This window comes from Gastrolobium bilobum, unplaced genomic scaffold (genome assembly GCF_033153095.1).
Source record: "Gastrolobium bilobum isolate Gb01-03AN ecotype WA unplaced genomic scaffold, APGP_CSIRO_Gbil_v1 utg19236, whole genome shotgun sequence".
In the NCBI taxonomy this organism is placed as follows: Eukaryota; Viridiplantae; Streptophyta; class Magnoliopsida; order Fabales; family Fabaceae; genus Gastrolobium; species Gastrolobium bilobum.
The window spans coordinates 30,749-49,420 of record NW_026899298.1 but is presented as its reverse complement, the minus strand read 5'-3'; the positions used below and the strand labels follow the sequence as shown (position 1 = coordinate 49,420).

Genomic DNA, 18,672 nt, shown 5'->3' with positions numbered 1-18,672 from the left:
ACAGAGCTCTTTCTGGATCTGTGGTTGGTTCTTTGTGGGTCTGACTTTTTGTGCGCACCTCTTCTTGATTGGTGATCAGGTTCGTTTCTCTTTATTCGGTTTGTATCTTTGTGATTTGATACTATGGCAGCAAACCCTCCAATTCATTCGGAGGTCAAGTCTTCATCTCCTCCTTTGAGAAATTCTCCCAATATCATCTCTACCAATATTGGGTCCATTACCTCTTCAAAATTGAAGGGATCTGTTAATTACAAGAACTGGGCCACCTCTGTTCGAGTTTGGTTCTTTGGACAAGGATATGGGAACCATCTCACAACTAATTCTACTGATGTCCCTAAGAAGGACAAGTCTGATTGGGAAAAGATTGACAACCAACTTCTGAGTATCCTCTGGCAATCCATTGATCCGATTGTCTTGGATATCTTTTATTCATTTCAAACTTGCACTGAAGTGTGGGAGGAAGCAAAAAACCTCTACACTAATGATGTTCAGCAGCTCTATTTCATCATCTCTCAGTTTATGGAATTGAGCAAATCATCCGACATTCAGATGGAGACATATATTGGCAAGAGTCGCTCTTTGATGCAGGCATATTTGGATATGCTGCCTTACCCTACTGATGCTACTGCATATCGAAAACAGGTGGAACGTCTCTTTATGGTTGCCACACTTTCTGGCCTTCCCGAAGAATATGATAATGTTCGTGATACTATCTTGACTAGTGGGGAGCCTGATCTATCCATGACGTATCAGCGTCTTCTGAATTTGAATAAGAAATCTGCTCCTGCATCGTCTTCTGCTGTTGATTCTACTGCTCTAGTTTCCCGTACTGATTTTCGCGGGCATATTGGAGGTGGACGTGGTCGTGATAGAGGCCCAGGAGGCCGGGGCCCAGGAGGCCCAGGAGGACGTAGCCCAGGAGGTCGTGGCCCAGGAGGCCCAGGAGGTCCAGTCGGACGTGGTCAGCGACCTCGTTGTCATTACTGTCAGCAACTTGGTCATTATGAGGAACGCTGCTACACCAAGTATCCTCACATGCGACCTTCTTTTGTTGCTAATGTAGCTCAATCGGATACTGCTTCAAATGGTTCAGTCTCTCTCTCCTCTGAAGAATATGCAGCATTCCAGGCCCTTCTCAGGAAGTCCTCTCCTCAATCTCAGGCCTCTGCTTCAGAAACTGGTAATCCTGTTGCTTGTGTTTCTCATTCTGCATCACTTGGTCCTTGGATATTTGACTCAGGTGCTACTGATCACCTCTGTGGTAATAAGGAACTCTTTTCTTCCCTTACATATTCTAATAATTTACCCTCTTTTACTCTTGCTGATGGAACTAAGGCCCCCGTTCATGGGATTGGACAAATCTGTCCAACCTCCTCATTGACCTTGACATCTGTCTATTACATTCCTCACATCCCTTATAATTTAATATCGGTTAGTAAATTGATCAATTCTCTTAATTGTATTGTCACATTCTCAAACCATTCTGTTTCTGTGCAGAACCCGGGTACGGGGAAGATGATTGGAGTGGGCCGTGAGTCACGGGGTCTGTTCTACCTTGATGTGCCGAGTCCTTCAGTTGCTTGTTCTCTCACAGAATCTCCACAGCTCATCCACAGTCGTCTCGGGCATCCTAGTCTTGCGAAATTGCAAAAGATGGTTCCTCTTTTATCCGGTCTTCAAACTTTAGATTGTCAGTCATGTCAGCAAGGAAAGCACATACGCTCCTCCTTTGCTAATCGAGTCAATAAACGAGCTGATGCTCCTTTTTCAATTATTCATTCAGATGTTTGGGGTCCTAGTCGTAGTGTGTCTATTTTAGGTTTTCGGTATTTTGTCACCTTTATTGATGATTTCTCCCGTTGTACTTGGATTTATTTAATGAAAAACCGTTCTGAGTTGTTTTCTATTTATCAAAAGTTTTCTGCTGAAATTCATACTCAATTTGGTGCTTCTATTCGTATTTTACGTAGTGATAATGCTAAGGAGTATGTTTCTGTTGACTTTTCTCACTTCTTAGCCACACAGGGTACTTTACACCAAACCACTTGTCCTTACACTCCACAACAAAATGGAGTAGCTGAACGTAAGAATAGACATCTCATTGAGATTGCCAGGACTCTTCTTATTCACATGCATGTTCCTCTTCACTTCTGGGCTGATGCAGTCCTTGCTTCTTGCTTTCTCATCAACCGCATGCCTTCATCTGTGCTTAGTAATGATATTCCTCATAACTTATTGTTTCCAGATGTTCCTCTCTTTCCTCTATCCCCACATGTTTTTGGTTGAACCTGTTTTGTTCATGATCTCACTCCTGGTAAGGATAAGTTAACATCCAAAGCCTTTAAATGCATTTTTCTTGGTTATTCTCGTCTTCAAAAGGGTTATCGCTGTTACTCTCCTGACCTCAAGCATTACTTAGTTTCCGCGGATGTCACCTTTTTTGATCAACAACCCTTTAATTCTATCCCATCTCCATTGTCACAGGTTGATCATGTTCTTCCTGTTCCTTTTCTTGACTTGTCTTTGCCAGATGCATGTGCTTCTACTCCAGATAAGCCATCACCTATTGCTCCAGTACCTAAGGACCGTCCACTTCTCACTTATCAGCGTCGTAAGACAGTACCTCCAGTCGACTCGACCCCTGCTTACTCATTGCCCTCTGCAGTTGATTCTTCCCCTCCGGATCCTTCACCAGAGGCTCTTCCCATTGCTCAAAGAAAAGGTACACGTACTACTCGTAACCCTTATCCTCTTTATACCTTCTTGAGCTATGATCTCCTTTCTCCTCCTCATTTCACCTTTGTTTCTAGTCTTTCTTCTGTTTCTATTCCTAAGACCACAGGTGAAGCACTTTCCTATCCAGGATGGCGCCAAGCGATGCTTGATGAGATGACCGCACTTCATACCAATGGCACTTGGGACCTTGTTTCTGCTCCTCCAGAGAAGTCTATAGTTGGTTGTCGCTGGGTGTTTACTGTGAAAGTTGGACCTGATGGCCATGTTGATCGTCTCAAGGCACGCCTAGTTGCCAAGGGTTTTACTCAAATCTTTGGCCTTGATTATAGCGATACATTCTCTCCAGTCGCTAAGATGGCGTCCGTCCGCCTATTTCTTGCCCTTGCTGCTGTTCGTCACTGGCCACTCCTTCAACTTGACATCAAAAATGTCTTTCTTCATGGTGATTTACAAGAAGAAGTTTACATGGAGCAACCACCTGGTTTTGTTGCTCAGGGGGAGTCTGGGAAGGTATGTCGTCTTCGAAAATCCTTATATGGTCTCAAGCAGTCTCCTCGAGCATGGTTCAGTCGCTTCAGTTCTGCTGTACAGGCGTTTGGCCTAATTCGCAGTAAAGTTGACCATTCTGTATTCTATAGGATTACATCTCCTAACAAGTGCATCTATTTGTTAGTCTATGTTGATGACATCATCCTCACCGGAAGTGATCAAGACGGAATCCATCAGTTAAAACAACATTTATTCAGTGCATTTCAAACAAAGGACCTTGGGAAGCTGCGTTACTTCTTGGGAATTGAGGTGGCGCAATCTAGACAGGGCATTTCTATCTGTCAAAGGAAGTATTTGGATATCCTAGAGGAGACTGGTATGTTGGGGTGTAAACCAGTTGATACACCAATGGATCCTAATGTTAAGTTATTGCCCAGACAGGGGGAGCCGTTATCTGATCCTGGACGTTATCGAAGGCTGATTGGGAAGCTCAATTATCTTACTGTGACTAGGCCAGATATTTCTTTCGCTGTCAGTACGGCCAGTCAGTTCCTTGATTCCCCTTGTGATTCACATTGGGATGCTGCTGTGAGGATCCTCCGATACATCAAAGGAGCACCAGGAAAAGGTTTGTTGTATTCGGATCAGGGAAATACAGAAATTTGTGGTTACTCAGATGCCGATTGGGCAGGATCACCCTCGGACAGACGCTCTACTTCTGGTTATTGTGTCTTCTTCGGAGGAAACTTAATCTCATGGAAAAGCAAGAAACAACCTGTTGTTTCCCGATCTAGTGCAGAAGCTGAGTATCGTGCAATGACAAATACTACCTGTGAGTTGATCTGGTTAAAGCAGTTGATTCAGGAGCTTCATCTTTGTGAACAGAAACAACCCATGACACTCATCTGTGATAATCAAGCTGCGCTACATATATCCTCTAATCCTGTTTTTCATGAGAGGACCAAACATATAGAGATTGATTGTCACTTCATTCGGGAAAAGATTCAGTCAGGAGAAATCAAGACAGCTTTTGTCAACTCATCTAATCAACTAGCAGATGTTTTCACTAAAGCTCTTAGAGGTCCTCGGGTTGAATACATTTGTAACAAGCTTGGTGCTCATAATATATACGCACCAGCTTGAGGGGGAGTGTTAGAATATTAGATATGATATGATTAGATTTGATTAGATATGATTGGATTCTGTCTTATCCGTAAATAGTCTGACTGTATTCTGACTGTATTAGGATTAGGTTTGGATTAGGTTTGGGCCTTACACTTAAGCCCATTAGGGTCTCTATATATTGTAACTCCCTGACACAGATCAATACACAACGTATTCTTTTACATTTAACTAATTGAATACAATACATTCATACATTCTAATTATTTAGATTGTGGGTTACCCACTTTTGGTGTTCATGGGACAATTCCGACGCTGTCCAACCAACAGTTCTCTTCGCATTTAGTCAAGATAATGTGAGTTATTACAATGGGGGACAATTCTGCTATGTTCACCAATATCAATGTCCTTTCCACCACGACACCGATTGATTGAATCAGCCGAGTTCCAATTAGAATAAACCGCTAATTTTGCTCAAACCGAGACAACATTATCATCTACTTCTACTGTGACCATTCCCTATGCAGAATAGGAGGTCTTCCTTTGCTTTAAGGCATCCTCACAAGTCACAACCCTCTGTTGTGCAAATTGGTAAACTTATTGCTTGCATTTCTCAATCATCTCTTGAACCATGAATAATTGAATCCGGTGCTTATCATAATCTTGACAGCAATAAGAATCTTCACTCTTATCTTACCTACTCTGATAACTTGCCTTCATTTATTCTTGCTAATGGCATGAAAATAATTCTTTGTGGCATTGGACTAGCACAACCACGTCCCTTTTCTCTTGTTCATTTGTCTATTCCGATATATTGAGTTTGAGTTTGACTTGAGTTAGTTCTAGTTAAGGGCTCAAATATTGTCACTATTATAAATGACTATTATCATTGCATTTGGGTCTTTTTAATGAAATGTCATTCTCAATTATTTTCAATTTTTCAGAAGTTATGTGCACACCAATCGCAGGAATTTATGTCTTGACAGGGTGTCTTGCATCCAATTACCTTTCCTCATATTCAACAACAAAACAGAGTATCTGAACACAAGAACTGACATTTAGTTGAAATTGTCAGGACCCTACTCCTACATATGTTCAGGTTGGGGGATGTTGTTCTTACCTTATGCTATATAATAAACCACATGCCCTCCTTTGTCCACCAAAGATATTCTAACACTAAACAATTTGAATAAAAAATCACTTCCCATTAAACTCCGACTAACGAGGATGGGGTAAGGATAATCCTTGTAAGCAACCTTATTTTTGCTTAATTGCAAAGAGGATTTTTTTTGCAAAGATGATGTTTCCTAGATTTGAACTCGCAACTTTTCAGTCACAAAGGAACAACTTCACCGCTGCTCCAGATTCACCCTCTTAGAAAGGGTCTAAATAATTGATATTATTATAATATAAAATAAGATATGTTTAACCACTAAAGTAATATACCTATTTGTGGAAAACTGAGCCATTGCAGTAAATGGAGATTGTCACGGAACCAATTCAACTTAGCTTAAGCTGAGGTGGAGACAAATTGAAACTTCTATATTTTTGTTCTAATTCTAACGTCTCCTCATACAAGAACTCATTGGCATAAACCACCTACATGAACTACGAAACTTCGGAATATTTATTAAAAGAATGGAAGTGTCAAGGATTGAACTCTAGATTCGCAGAGACTCTAATACCATATCAAAAAATCAATTCAACTTAAAAGATTAAGCTGTTATGTAAAGGTAAATGAATGATTTTATATTTTTATATTATATTTTTCAATGAAATATTGGAAATAGCAGCTTCAAATGTATAGTCGATGCACAAGGAATTAAAATAACATTAGAAACAAACAGCTTTTAATGTATAGTGGGAGTACTAGGAATTAAAGTTGCATTGGGAACAAACAACTAGGAAGTAGATAGCTCTTTTAAATATCGAGTAATTATTACCACTTTGTGTGCAATTCACTCCAGCAAACAACCAAAAAAAATAAAAAAAATCCAAATCTTCTATTTCTTCACACTATTTATACTAATAATCTACGTCAAGTACTAGCATAATACAACTAGTAAAAGCAAAGCCCAAGAAAAACTACTTAAATAACAAGACTGGTAAAAAAATACGAATCCTGATATTCTAATATACTTAAATTTTCTTCTGATTCTCTGAATGCCAGCCAACAAAATCAATACAAAGAACATGTATAGGCTGATAATTTTAATCCCCCAATTCCTACTCTTTACTTTTTCAAGACGACTTGATGCCAACTCAGCCTAAGGGTTATATGAGACAAAATTACCCACGGCAGGGTTCAATTTGAATACCTTGACATTAAGGAAGAGTCAATAGACTATATTCACTGAAGCATATAGAAATGTCCATCACTGTTGCGAAATGAAGAGGACATCCTCATTTCAGAAATCTTTCACTTGGAGATCTAACTCTAAAACATTACAATCCTTTTTCCCATGTTAGATACAAAACTATTCATGCACTTTCACCCAATGGCATATGATATTATAATAGTTGTTTCATGACATGGCATCAAATTATCTACAACCATCTGATCTAGAATTCAATCCTTGTTTTGCTACCCCATTAAGTTTCAACACAAAGTCGAATCAGCTTGTCCATTGTATATCCTTCAAGCCTAGAGGGCTCTTGTGTAAGGAGGCATATTTGATATAAAACCATTTATGTGCCTTAACCCAACAACATATGCTTCTAGGATAGTTGCTTCTTGACATCCCATAAGCTAGAACCTCCTAAAGGGAAAGGGAGAACCTCGATACACAAGGCTCCTCGACTTGCGAGAGTAGAGATGACCCAGCTATGTATAGAATTTTCATTCAGAGCTTCATAACGAAAGAAGACAACAAAAAAAGGAATACTCTTATCCACATTAAATAGAACTGTTAAAGGGAAACTTACCTCCTCACCAAAAGCATCCAAGTAAGGAGAAGGCCAGGGGGCCTGACGTGCAGATCTCTGGAGTAGGATTGTAGTTCTCTGTCAGTACAAACACAACTCATTATTCCCTTGGTGTCTGAGCAAATAAGTACCTAATTAACTAATAAATAACAAGAAAGAGGGGCAGGACAAGATAGCTCAAAAGGGAGATCCAACGGCAAAGAAAAATAAACCAAAAAAGAGCAAGAAAACCTAAGCCAACGAGTGATTCAAAACTTAAGTTCGAGAAAGAGCAAGATACCCTAATCAACAGAAACACTCCAGTACCAGCTCCACAGGTTCCAGAATGAGTTTGACATCCACTTTTACTGAAAATAAAATACAGGAAATCATTTCAAATTAGCATCAATAAACAAATACATGAGAAGTATAAATGAATCAAGGTCAACTGAAATTTTCTATTCCAAAATAGGCCTTAAAAAAAATAAAAATATAACCACTGAGACATATCTGAACAAGACTACAAATGCTGTGCACCAGTTAACCTCCTAATTTGACTGTTATGTAACAAATATGTAAAAATCACCAGACTACATCTTGTAATGGAAGTAACATCAAGCTGCATGATGACTCAGTTCTCAAAAATCCATTTACATTAGAGCAAATTCCTTACTATTTGAACCCACATAAACAAGTCATTAGCAGAGACTAGATATAAAGAATAATCCCAACAAAGCCAAAGTAACAGAAATGAACACGAAGATATGAGAGAGAGAGAGAGAGAGAGAGAAGCCATTGAAAAGCTTTGAGAATTTCTGAAGATATTATTCAAGTAACAAACAGATGCGCAGAGAACTCTATTTATAGAGCTAGGAGCTGACTCAGCAATGAGGCAGTGTAATGATTTATACATAACAAACTAACCATAAGAGAACTAATCAGGTGTTGCACACACCATGATCAAACGAATACACAACAACAAAGCTAACTACCAGTAACAATAATACAGGAAGTAAACTAACTACAAAGCATTTATATGCTAATATGCCCCCTCAAACTCAGGAGTTGTGGAGTTGGAAAACATCCAAAACTGAGTTTGGTCCTGAGTTCAGCAAATCTGGGAGCAAAAAAAGGCTTTGTTAGGGTGTCAGCTAGCTGTTATGAAGCAGGAACATGAGAGACAAGAAGATCTTTAGATAACACTCGTTCTCTTACAAAGAAGAAATCCAGCTCCATGTGCTTAGTCCTGGAATGCAGAACCGGGTTATGAGATAGAGCAACATTGCTGAGATTGTCACAATAAACCAGAGGAGTAGCCAAGGGAACATAAAGTTCACGAAGGAGAGACTGAATCCACAAAATTTCTGCAGAAGTAATGGCCAAGCTCCTGTATTCAGCCTTTGTACTAGATCTGACCTCCAAAATCTGCTTTTTGGACCACCAAGATACCAAGTTAGGACCAAGGAAGAGACAGGCACATGATGTAGACCTGCGATCATTTGGATCACTAGCTCAATTTGCATCACAAAAGGCTGTTAGAGAGAGAGGACAATGTGTAGAACTAATGAAACAGTCCCATTAAGATACGTTAGAATGCGTTTAACAACATTCCAATGATCAAGCAAGGGTTGAGACAAGAACTGGCAAACCTTGGTCACAACAAAGCTGATTTCTAGACGCGTAATTGTTGCATATTGCGATGCACCCACAATGGACCTGTAATGGTAAGGATTATCAAAGTAATTGGAGCCATGCTTTGTCAACTTGCAACTAGTAGCCATAGGTGAGGCAATTCTTTTAGCATCTGTCATATTTGCTCTAGCCAAGAGATCCCAAATGTATTTGGATTGAGACAGAGAAACAAAACCAGTAGGATGCTTCTTGACTTCTATGCCCAAGAAGTAGTCTAAGTGACCAAGATCTTTACGAGCAAATTTTGAGTTCAAAGCAGTGATCAGATTTTGAATAAAAGGAGCATCATTTCCTGTGACAATGATGTCATCAACATATACTAAGACATTTATACATCTGTTATCACGATGAAAAACGAAAAGAGATGGGTCACAGCTGCTGGACCGAAAACCAAGAAGAACCAAGGCCTGTTTTAACTTGTCAAACCAAGCTCTAGGAGCTTGTTTAAGGCCATATAGAGCCTTAGTCAGCTTGCACATAAGTGTTTTATCAGGAGCTTCAAATCCTGGAGGCTGCTGCATGTATACATCTTCAATTAAGTCCTATTGAGAAAGGCAGCATTGACATCTAATTGCCTTAATGGCCAGCCAAATGTAAGGGCAAGAGTAAGCATAACCCTCACTGTTACTGGTCGAACAACAGGGGAAAAGGTTTCTCTATAATCAAAACCTTGTTGATAAACCCCTTAGCAACAAGTCGAGACTTATACTTGTTGATGGTCCCATCAGGATTCTCCTTCACTAAAACACCCATTTTCACCCTATAGCCTTCCTGTTAGATGGAAGAGGCACAAGAGTCCAATTTTGGTTAGTTTGAAAAGCATGAAATTCTGCTTTCATAAGGATTGGCCAAGGCTTGTTTGACAGTCGAAGGTTCCATGTGTGTGAGGAGAGCAAGAGATCTAGCAAGGGTTTTGGATCTTGTGGTAATAGAATGAGAAGGAGAGGGAGGAGTAAGACTAGTAGAAGGCTGATATTCAGAAGGAGATGAGGACAAAGAAGATGATGAGTAGGAGGACGGACCTGAAGTGGAAAAGCTGACCTGAACTGAAGATGATGATGCACTGGACATGATAGGAGCAGAAGCTGATATTGAGGGAGAATTAGACATAACAGGTGCATCATGTAAGGAGCTATCAGCTTGTTCTTCAATACCATGAGCAGTGTGAATATTCTGATATGAGATATAGCTGGTTGCATTAGTATTAGGAAAGGAAAATGCTTGGTGAAGGTTGTATTTTGGGAAAACAGCAAAAGGAAGAGAGAAAGTGGTTGGAGAGGAGCTTAATGGTTCGGATTTATTATTCCATAAAGGATATGGGAACCTGTTTTCATTGAATAATACATCCTTTGAGATATATACACGTCCATGAGGGTTTTGACACAAGTATCCTTTGTGATTTGTAGCATAGCCAATGAATATACAATCTTGTGATCTGAATTCCAGCTTGTGTTTATTGTAAGGCCTAAGGAAGGGAAAACAAGCACAGCCAAAATTTTAAGGAATTTATAATCTGGTGTAGTGTGGAACAACTTGGTGCAGGGAACTTGAAATTCTAAGAAAGTTGTTGGTAATCTATTAATAAGTGTTGTAAATAATTGTATTTGTTTATTTCTTTATTTATTTATTTCCATTCTAGAATCTTCTTTGGGCTTAGCCCATTAGGCTATTTAGTCTCTTTAATTAGAGAGCAATTGTACAGATGTAATATACAATTTTATCAATAAGATTATCTTCCTTGGTTATGCACCTGATAAAAAAGGCTACAAGTGTTATCATCCTGCTAGTCGGAAGTTCTTTGTCTCAATGGAAGTCACATTTCATGAATCTGAATCCTTTTTCCCAAGTCTTCATCTTCAGGGGAAGAGCAGTTCTTCAATAGATTCATCACCTTCTATCTTTGAGTATGAACTTTCCATGTCTTCTCCTACACCTCTTCCTCTTGTTTCTGATTCTTTTGTGTTTGACCCATCTGATACACTGGAAATACGGAGGATTGTGACACCTGAGTTGGTATATCACAGGAGAAAGCAGCCTACACTGCTTCACCAGCAACCTCAATCGTCTGAACCACTGGTAAGTCCTGAATCTCTTGTTTCTGATCCTAATATTATTACTTCTCCTGTTTCTGAACCTAATATTGTTCCCTCTAATGATTTACCTGTTGCTTCTGATAGCTTACCCAGTACCTCTAACGACTTACCTATTATTTCCTTAAGAAAAGGGAAAAGATCTCGTACCCAACACCCTATCTCTCATTTTGTCTTTTCTCCTAACCTTTTTGTGCAGCACAAAAGCTTAATTTCAGCACTAGATTCTATCTCAATCCCAAAATAAGTACATGAAGCGTTAAAAGATGAGAATTGGGCTCCAGCCATGCAAGATGAGATGAATGCCTTGGAGAAAAATAAAACATGGGAGGTTGTTGATAGACCTGGTGGAAAGAAAACAGTAGAGTACAGATGGGTTTATGCCTTGAAATATAATTCTGATGGTATTCGAGAGATATAAGGCTCGGTTAGTTGCCGAGGGTTACACTCAGACCTATGGTATTGATTATGAAGAAACTTTTGCCCCAGTTGCAAAGATTAATACTGTGAGAGCTTTATTATCCCTTGCAGCCTTTTACAACTGGGATATGAATCAATTTAATGTGAAGAATGTTTTCCTTAACGATGAGTTAGAAGAAATCTACATGGAAATCCCACCTAGCTTTGACTCTATGGATGGAGGAAATAAAGTTTGCAGGTTAAAAAAGGCCTTGTATGGATTGAAACAGTCTCCTCGTGCCTGGTTTGGGAGATTTACTAAGGTTATGCTAGCCTTAGGATATAAACAGTCAAGGAGATCACACACTATTCTTCAAGCACTCCCAAGGTGGGAAGATAACTATGCTCCTTGTATATGTTGATGATATTATTATAATAGGTGATGATATTACGAAGAAACATTTTCTACAAGCACGGCTAGCCTCTAAGTTTGAAATTAAAGATCTTGGGAGATTGAAATATTTTCTAGAGATAGAGGTAACTCATTCAAAGGAAGGAATTTTTATCAGCCAGAGAAAATATGTCCTTGATCTTCTTAATGAAGCGGGAAAACTTGGGTGTAAACCCTCTAGTACTCCTATTGAGCAGAATCACAAGATGGGTTATGAAGAGGAGAGTCCTCCAGTTGATAAAAGACAATATCAACGATTAGTTGGGAGACTGATATATTTGGCTCATACTAGACCAGATCTTGCTTATGTTGTCAGTATTGTAAGTCAGTTCATGCATAATCCAAAAGAAAAACACATGCAAGCAATGGAGAAAATTCTTCAGTATCTTAAAGCCACTCTTGGTAAAGGACTGTTGTTTCGGCGTAATGGTGTAACAATCAAACCTCAACACAGCAGTTTCAATAAAGAAATACTTCTGCAATTATATTAATTCAACAACAAAATCCTATCAATTGTATCTCTGTGAACAATTAACAACAATGTATTTTGATTTGAAACAATATAACAAAATTACAATAAAATTGAATGGCAGAATATTAAAGATAGTCCAGGGGAATTATAAAGCTCCTGGTCTCTCCCATTCACCAAGAAGGTGCCCAAAGTCCTAGTTCCCAAAGATACCAATCTTCGTGTATTTTCCTCCTTCAAGCATGCACTCCCTCGTGTATCATCCTTTCTCTTCCAACCGCATACACAACTTCATCTGCTAACTTAGCTCCCCTATATAACAGAATGGCACCCAATAATCCCCTACGGCACTTCCTATGATAAACCGTTATTTTAGGAGGGTCTTTATCTATACTCCCTCCCAAAACAGACACCTTGTCCTCAAGGTGGAAGGCACAAAATAGTTGATTGATCCTAAAGGATTCCTCCCAAGTACTTTCGAAGTGTGGTGCAGAGATTGACGCCACTGCAAAATGGTTGCTGGAGAAACCTGCAACTCCCAATTATCCTGCAATACAGAAGGTATTGGTTGAAGCTGAAAAGGAGCAGAAACAGATTTCTTCAATAAGGAGACATAAAACACAGAATGAATTGTACAATAATCTGGCAATTTCAATCGATAAGCTGTTGCACCAATCCGTTCAATGATAGGATAGGGACCATAATAACACGGGCTCAACTTTTCATTCATCCTCCTAGCCAAAGACTTTAACTGGTATGGTTGCATTTTCAGATACACAGTATCTCCTACCTCAAATTGAACATCTCTTCTATGCTTATCTGCTTGTTGTTTCATGCGATTTTGTGCCTTTTCCAACTGATCTCTGAGTTGAGTCAGTACCAAATCACGTTCTTACATTAGTTTATCCACCTCTACTACCCTCGACATCCCATCAGCCCGCAACAATGTGGGGGGGTCACAGCCGTATAAGATTTTAAAAGGAGTCATACCAGATGATTCTTTATAGGTAGTATTGTACCAAAATTCTGCCCAATGCAACCATGCATGCCATTGCTTCGGTTTGGGGCTACAAAAACAACATACATATGTCTCTACACATTTGTTGACAATCTCTGTTTGACCATTCGATTGAGGATGGTAAGCTGTACTAAATTTAAGATATGTACCAGCCTGGCGAAATAGAGCAGCCCAAAAGTGACTTAGAAATACTATATCGCGATTAGAAACAATAGATTGAGGAAATCCATGTAATTTGACCACATTTCTCACAAACAATTCAGCAACTTCAGGTGCAGAATAAGGATGACATAGCAGTATAAAATGGGCATATTTAGATAATCTATCAACCACCACAAAAATTGTATCAAATCCTCCTGCTTTACGTAAACCACCCATTGATATATTAGACCACACCTGAGATGGGATGGGCAGTGGTTGGAGCAAACCGGCTGGGGATAAAGCAAAAGATTTATTTTGTTGGCAGATATGACACCCAGCAACATACTCGCTAGTCGAATTTAACGGGGAGTGGTTTTTGGTGGTTTATATGACACCCAACAACATTCTCCTTAATTGCGCGTTTCATTCCCTGCCAAAACACCAACTGCGCAAGCCTCTTGTAAGTATGAAAGAAACCAGAATGCCCACCTGATGATGACTCGTGGAATTCCTTATGTAATAGAGGAATCAACCCTGAAGTGCAAGGAAGGATTAAACTTCCTTTGTATAGCAATTTCCCATCCCGCAGCTTGTAATCCGAATAAGCAGAGCTTCCTATTAATAAATCTTGAATGATTCCCTTCAAGCCTAAATCTTGATACTGCTCATTTTCCAGCTGCTCCAACAATGGCAGCGATACCGTGGTAAGTGCAGTAAACTGCATCTGCCTTGATAGAGCATCGGCTACCACATTAGCTCGACCCGGTTGATATTGTACCTCAAAATCGTACCCCAAAAGTTTCGAAATCCATCTCTGTTGTTCCTCTCCTAGTCCTCACTATTCCAACGAGTATTTTAAGATGCGTTGATCGGTTTTTACTATGAAAAGACGCCCCAATAAGAATGGACGCCATTTTTGAATAGCAAACACAATTGCCATGAGTTCCTTTTCGTATACTGACTTCCCTTGGGCTCTAGTAGAGAAAGCCTGACTCACAAATGCCAACGGGCGACCATCTTGCATCAATACTGCTCCAACTCCCTTCCCCGAAGCATCAGTGACTACCACAAAGGGCTTCTCAAAGTTAGGTAAGGCCAAGGTAGGTAACTCACATATTCTGTTTCAGCTCTTCAAAAGCAGCCTGCACCTCATTATTCCATTGGAAGGCATCCTTCTTGAGTAAGTCAGTAAGAGGTTTGGCAATTTTACCATACCCTTCCACAAATTTTCTATAATAGCCTGTAAGTCCCAAAAGACCTCTTAAGGCCTTGATGTTTTTAGGGACTGGCCACTCCTTCATTGCTGTAATCTTAGAAGGATCTGCCATCACTCCATCCTTTGTAATCACATGACCGAGATACATTATTTGCTCACTGCCAAAGGAACACTTTTTTTTATTAGCAAATAATTTGTGACTACGCAACGCTGTTAGGACTGCCCTCATATGTTCCAAATGATCAACTCGGTTCCTGCTGTAGATGAGTATATCGTCAAGAAATACCAACACAAACCTTCTCAAGAAAGGTTTCAATACTTCGTTTATCAGTGCTTGAATGAGGATGGGGCGTTAGTCAGTACGAACGGCATAATCAAATACTCGTAATGTCCCTCGTGGGTACGGAACGCAGTTTTGGCTGCGTCTTCAGGCTGCATACTAGTTTATTGTAGTTTTGTAATACTTCTGCAATTATATTAATTCGATAACAAAATCCTATCAATTGTATCTCTGTGAACAATTAACAGCAATGTATTTTGATTTGAAACAATATAACAAAATTACAATAAAATTGAATGGCAGAATATTAAAGATAGTCCAAGGGAATTATAGAGCTCCTGGTCTCTCCCATTCACCAAGAAGGTGCCCAAAGTCCTAGTTCCCAAAGATACCAATCTTTGTGTATTTTCCTCCTTTAAGGATGCACTCCCTCGTGTATCATTCTCTCTCTTCCAACCACATGCACAACATCATCTGCTGACTCAGCTCCCCCATATAACAGAATGGCACCAAATAATCCCCTATGGCACTTCCTACGATAAAGCGTTATTTTAGGAGGGTTTTTATCAAATGGCAATCTCTTTTTAGAAATTTATACCGATGCTGATTATATTGGGTCCGTAGCTGATCGTTAATCTACCACTGGTTATTGTATGTTTCTTTGTGGTAACCTAGTGACATGGAGGAGTAAGAAGCAGGACGTGGTTGCCAAATCGAGTGCTGAGGCTGAATTTCGAGCTATGGCTGAAGGCGTTTGTGAATTATACTTGGTGATCTTAAAATAAAGATGTGAAGTACATATGAAGCTATTTTGTGATAATAAGTTCGTCATTTGTATAACTCATAATCCAGTTCAACATGATCGGACTAAGCACATTGAGGTCGACCGCCATTTTATCAAAGAGAAGCTTGATAGCGGGTTGATCACTATTCCATACATCCCTTCTGGACGTCAATTAGCTGATATACTGACAAAGGGACTTCCCTCAGAAAGGTTTCAAGAGCTTACTAGCAAGCTGAGAATGATAAATATCTATTCCTCAGCTTGATGGGGAGTGTTGTAAATAATTGTATTTGTTTATTTATTTATTTATTTATTTCCATTCTAGAATCTTCTTTGGGCTTAGCCCATTACGTTATTTAGTCTCTTTAAATAGAGACCAAGATCCCGTGCATCTAAGTGGTAAGAGGTACCCGAGAAAGATGCTTTTAGATACCTGAGATCCATTTTGCAAAAAGGTGGAGAGATTGATGAGAATGTAAATCATAGAATCAGAGCAGGGAGGATGAAAAGGCGTAGTGCATCTGGGTTTTTGTGTGACTGCAAAATCCCCTTTAAGTTAAAAGAAAAATTCTATAGAACAGCAGTAAGGCCTGCAATGCTATATGGAGCTGAATGTTGGCCAGCACATAGGCAACATGAACATAAAATAGGAGTAGCAGAGATGAGGATGTTAAGGTGGATGTGTGGTTATACGAGGTTGGATAAGATAAGAAATGAAGATATTCGACGAAAGGTAGGAGTACTACCGGTGGCTGAAAAGATGAGAGAACATAGATTGAGGTGGTTTAGGCACGTAATGAGAAGGCCCTTGGATGCTCCCGTGAGAACAAAAGTCAAGAGCTCAACACAAAGAAAGGTAGAGGTAGACCGAAGCTTACTTGAGGGAAGGTAATAAAACAAGACTTAATAGAGTGAGATATAGATTGGCGGACGGTGTGCCTTAGAACGGAATGGAGAAGAGCTATAAGCATGGTGAAGAGTTAGACCCATTGTTATTCCTATGTTCCAGTTGGTCCCTTTTTAGTCCTTTTCCTCTTTATTTCCCACTCTTCTTCTTTTCCCCTTCTTTTATTACTTTTATATTTAAATATATATATATATATATATATATTATTACTATTTTATTTATTTATTTTTATTTCAACCTTTTCGTATCTTTTATTTGGGTTCATCTACCACCGACCTCAATTAATTTGGGCTAAAGGTGTAGTTGATGTTGAAGATTATCTCTTTTTCAACTATAAGGTAAACAATAGAGATGAAGGCATAATCCCAATATTTCATTGGTAGGGGAAGCACATGACACCATAGTGAGGCCAGTTTCAACAATGTGTCTATGTTTTCTCTCAACTACCTCATTTTGATTATGGGTGTGTGCACATGCTCTTCTATGGTTAATTCCATGAAGAAGAAGATAGTGCAAAGGATCTAAATTCCCCTCCCCAATCTGTTTGTATGGATTTAATTGGGAGTTGAAATTGAGTTGTAATTAGAGAGTGAAAGTTTTTGAAGGTTTGAAGTGCCTCAGATTTTTGTCTCAAAGGATATATCCATGTAAACCTTGTATTGGCATCCACAAAGGAAATGTAGTACAGGTGCCCCATAATTGATTTTACTGGTGCAGGGCCCATAAATCACTATATATCAACTCAAAAGGTTTATTGTAAACAATATTTGAGGGTTATGAAGGTAAACGATTGGGCTTTACCAATGCAACAAGTCTACATCATGCCCAAACTTGTAGTAGAGCTGACAGTAAACGTTTGATCTTCCTCCACAGCCTCTTCCTCTGTTATTACATCCTCCATAGCATCCTCCTGAACTTCGATTTGCATGCGATGATTCTCGATTAGAAGAAGGTAAATCTGATGCGGAAGACATGGTTTGGCTCGGTATGGATCAGGCATTCAGATTGAAGGCTGTGACACCATAACAGAAATGAACACGAAGATGAGAGAGAATGAGAGAGAGAGGAGAGACAAGCCATTGAAAAGCTTTGAGAATTTCTGAAGATATTATTCAAGTAGCAAACAGATGCACATAGAGCTCTATTTATAGAGCTAAGAGTTGACTTAGCAATGAGGCAGTGTAATGATTTACAAATAACAAACTAACCATAAGAGAACTAATCAGGTGTTGCACACACCATGATCAAGCGAATACACAACAACAAAGCTAATTACCAGTAACAGTAATACGGGAAGTAAACTAACTACAAAGCATTTATATGCTAATACAAAGTAGAAATTCCTTGCAATTCCTAATCATCCGAACATCGTTGAATCATGTACACCTATTAATTTTTAATTTCACAATCAGACTCAGTCTGCAACTCCTGACATGAAAGGCAATTTCCGCCAGAAAGAAAAACTCATCTGACAAACATAATTCACACCTATAATGCTACTACTGTTTTCTAAATCTACCTTGAGTCTTTATCACATTTGTTAATTCTAGATTAGAGGATGCCGTAAAACTTGAAAGAAATCTAAGATAGTAAGATGGCCAACGAAAAAAGTGGAAAGATCTGCAAAAAGTGGAAAATATATTCAAGCATACAAACTTATGTTCGAAGCTCAAATTAAAGATATTGCAGCTACCAATCAGTTTGAATCTGAACCCAATGAAAATAATTAAAATCAAGCTTGTAATTAATCACTGTAGTACAGCTTAAGAATGAGACAAAACTTTAAATGCTGAAATGCATTTCTAAACATAAACTGTAATCCTAACAATAAAATTGGTAGGAAGTGAACCTGCAGCATGGTTTCCAACTAGGGGAGCACAATTTACCACACAGTAGGCACAATGCAGGCTCATCAAGAAGTGTTTTGCATTCCGGGCAGCGCTGTTTGATACACCTGCTTACGTATATATATTT

The 18,672-nt window shown here is 39.2% G+C and overlaps 1 protein-coding gene across 1 annotated transcript in view; it reads right to left on the bottom strand.

The window, feature by feature from the left end:
* The window catches only part of LOC133289339 (E3 ubiquitin-protein ligase PRT6), a 45,481-nt gene that overhangs the window by 10,983 nt on the left and 15,826 nt on the right, over window positions 1-18,672 (bottom strand). Inside the window, exons 13-15 of the mRNA XM_061487256.1 lie at window positions 18,548-18,652; window positions 7,553-7,619; window positions 7,273-7,350 (exon numbers count right to left, since the gene is read on the bottom strand). Coding sequence (XP_061343240.1) covers window positions 7,273-7,350; window positions 7,553-7,619; window positions 18,548-18,652 — 250 coding nt within the window. The remainder of the gene's footprint in view (window positions 1-7,272; window positions 7,351-7,552; window positions 7,620-18,547; window positions 18,653-18,672) is intronic.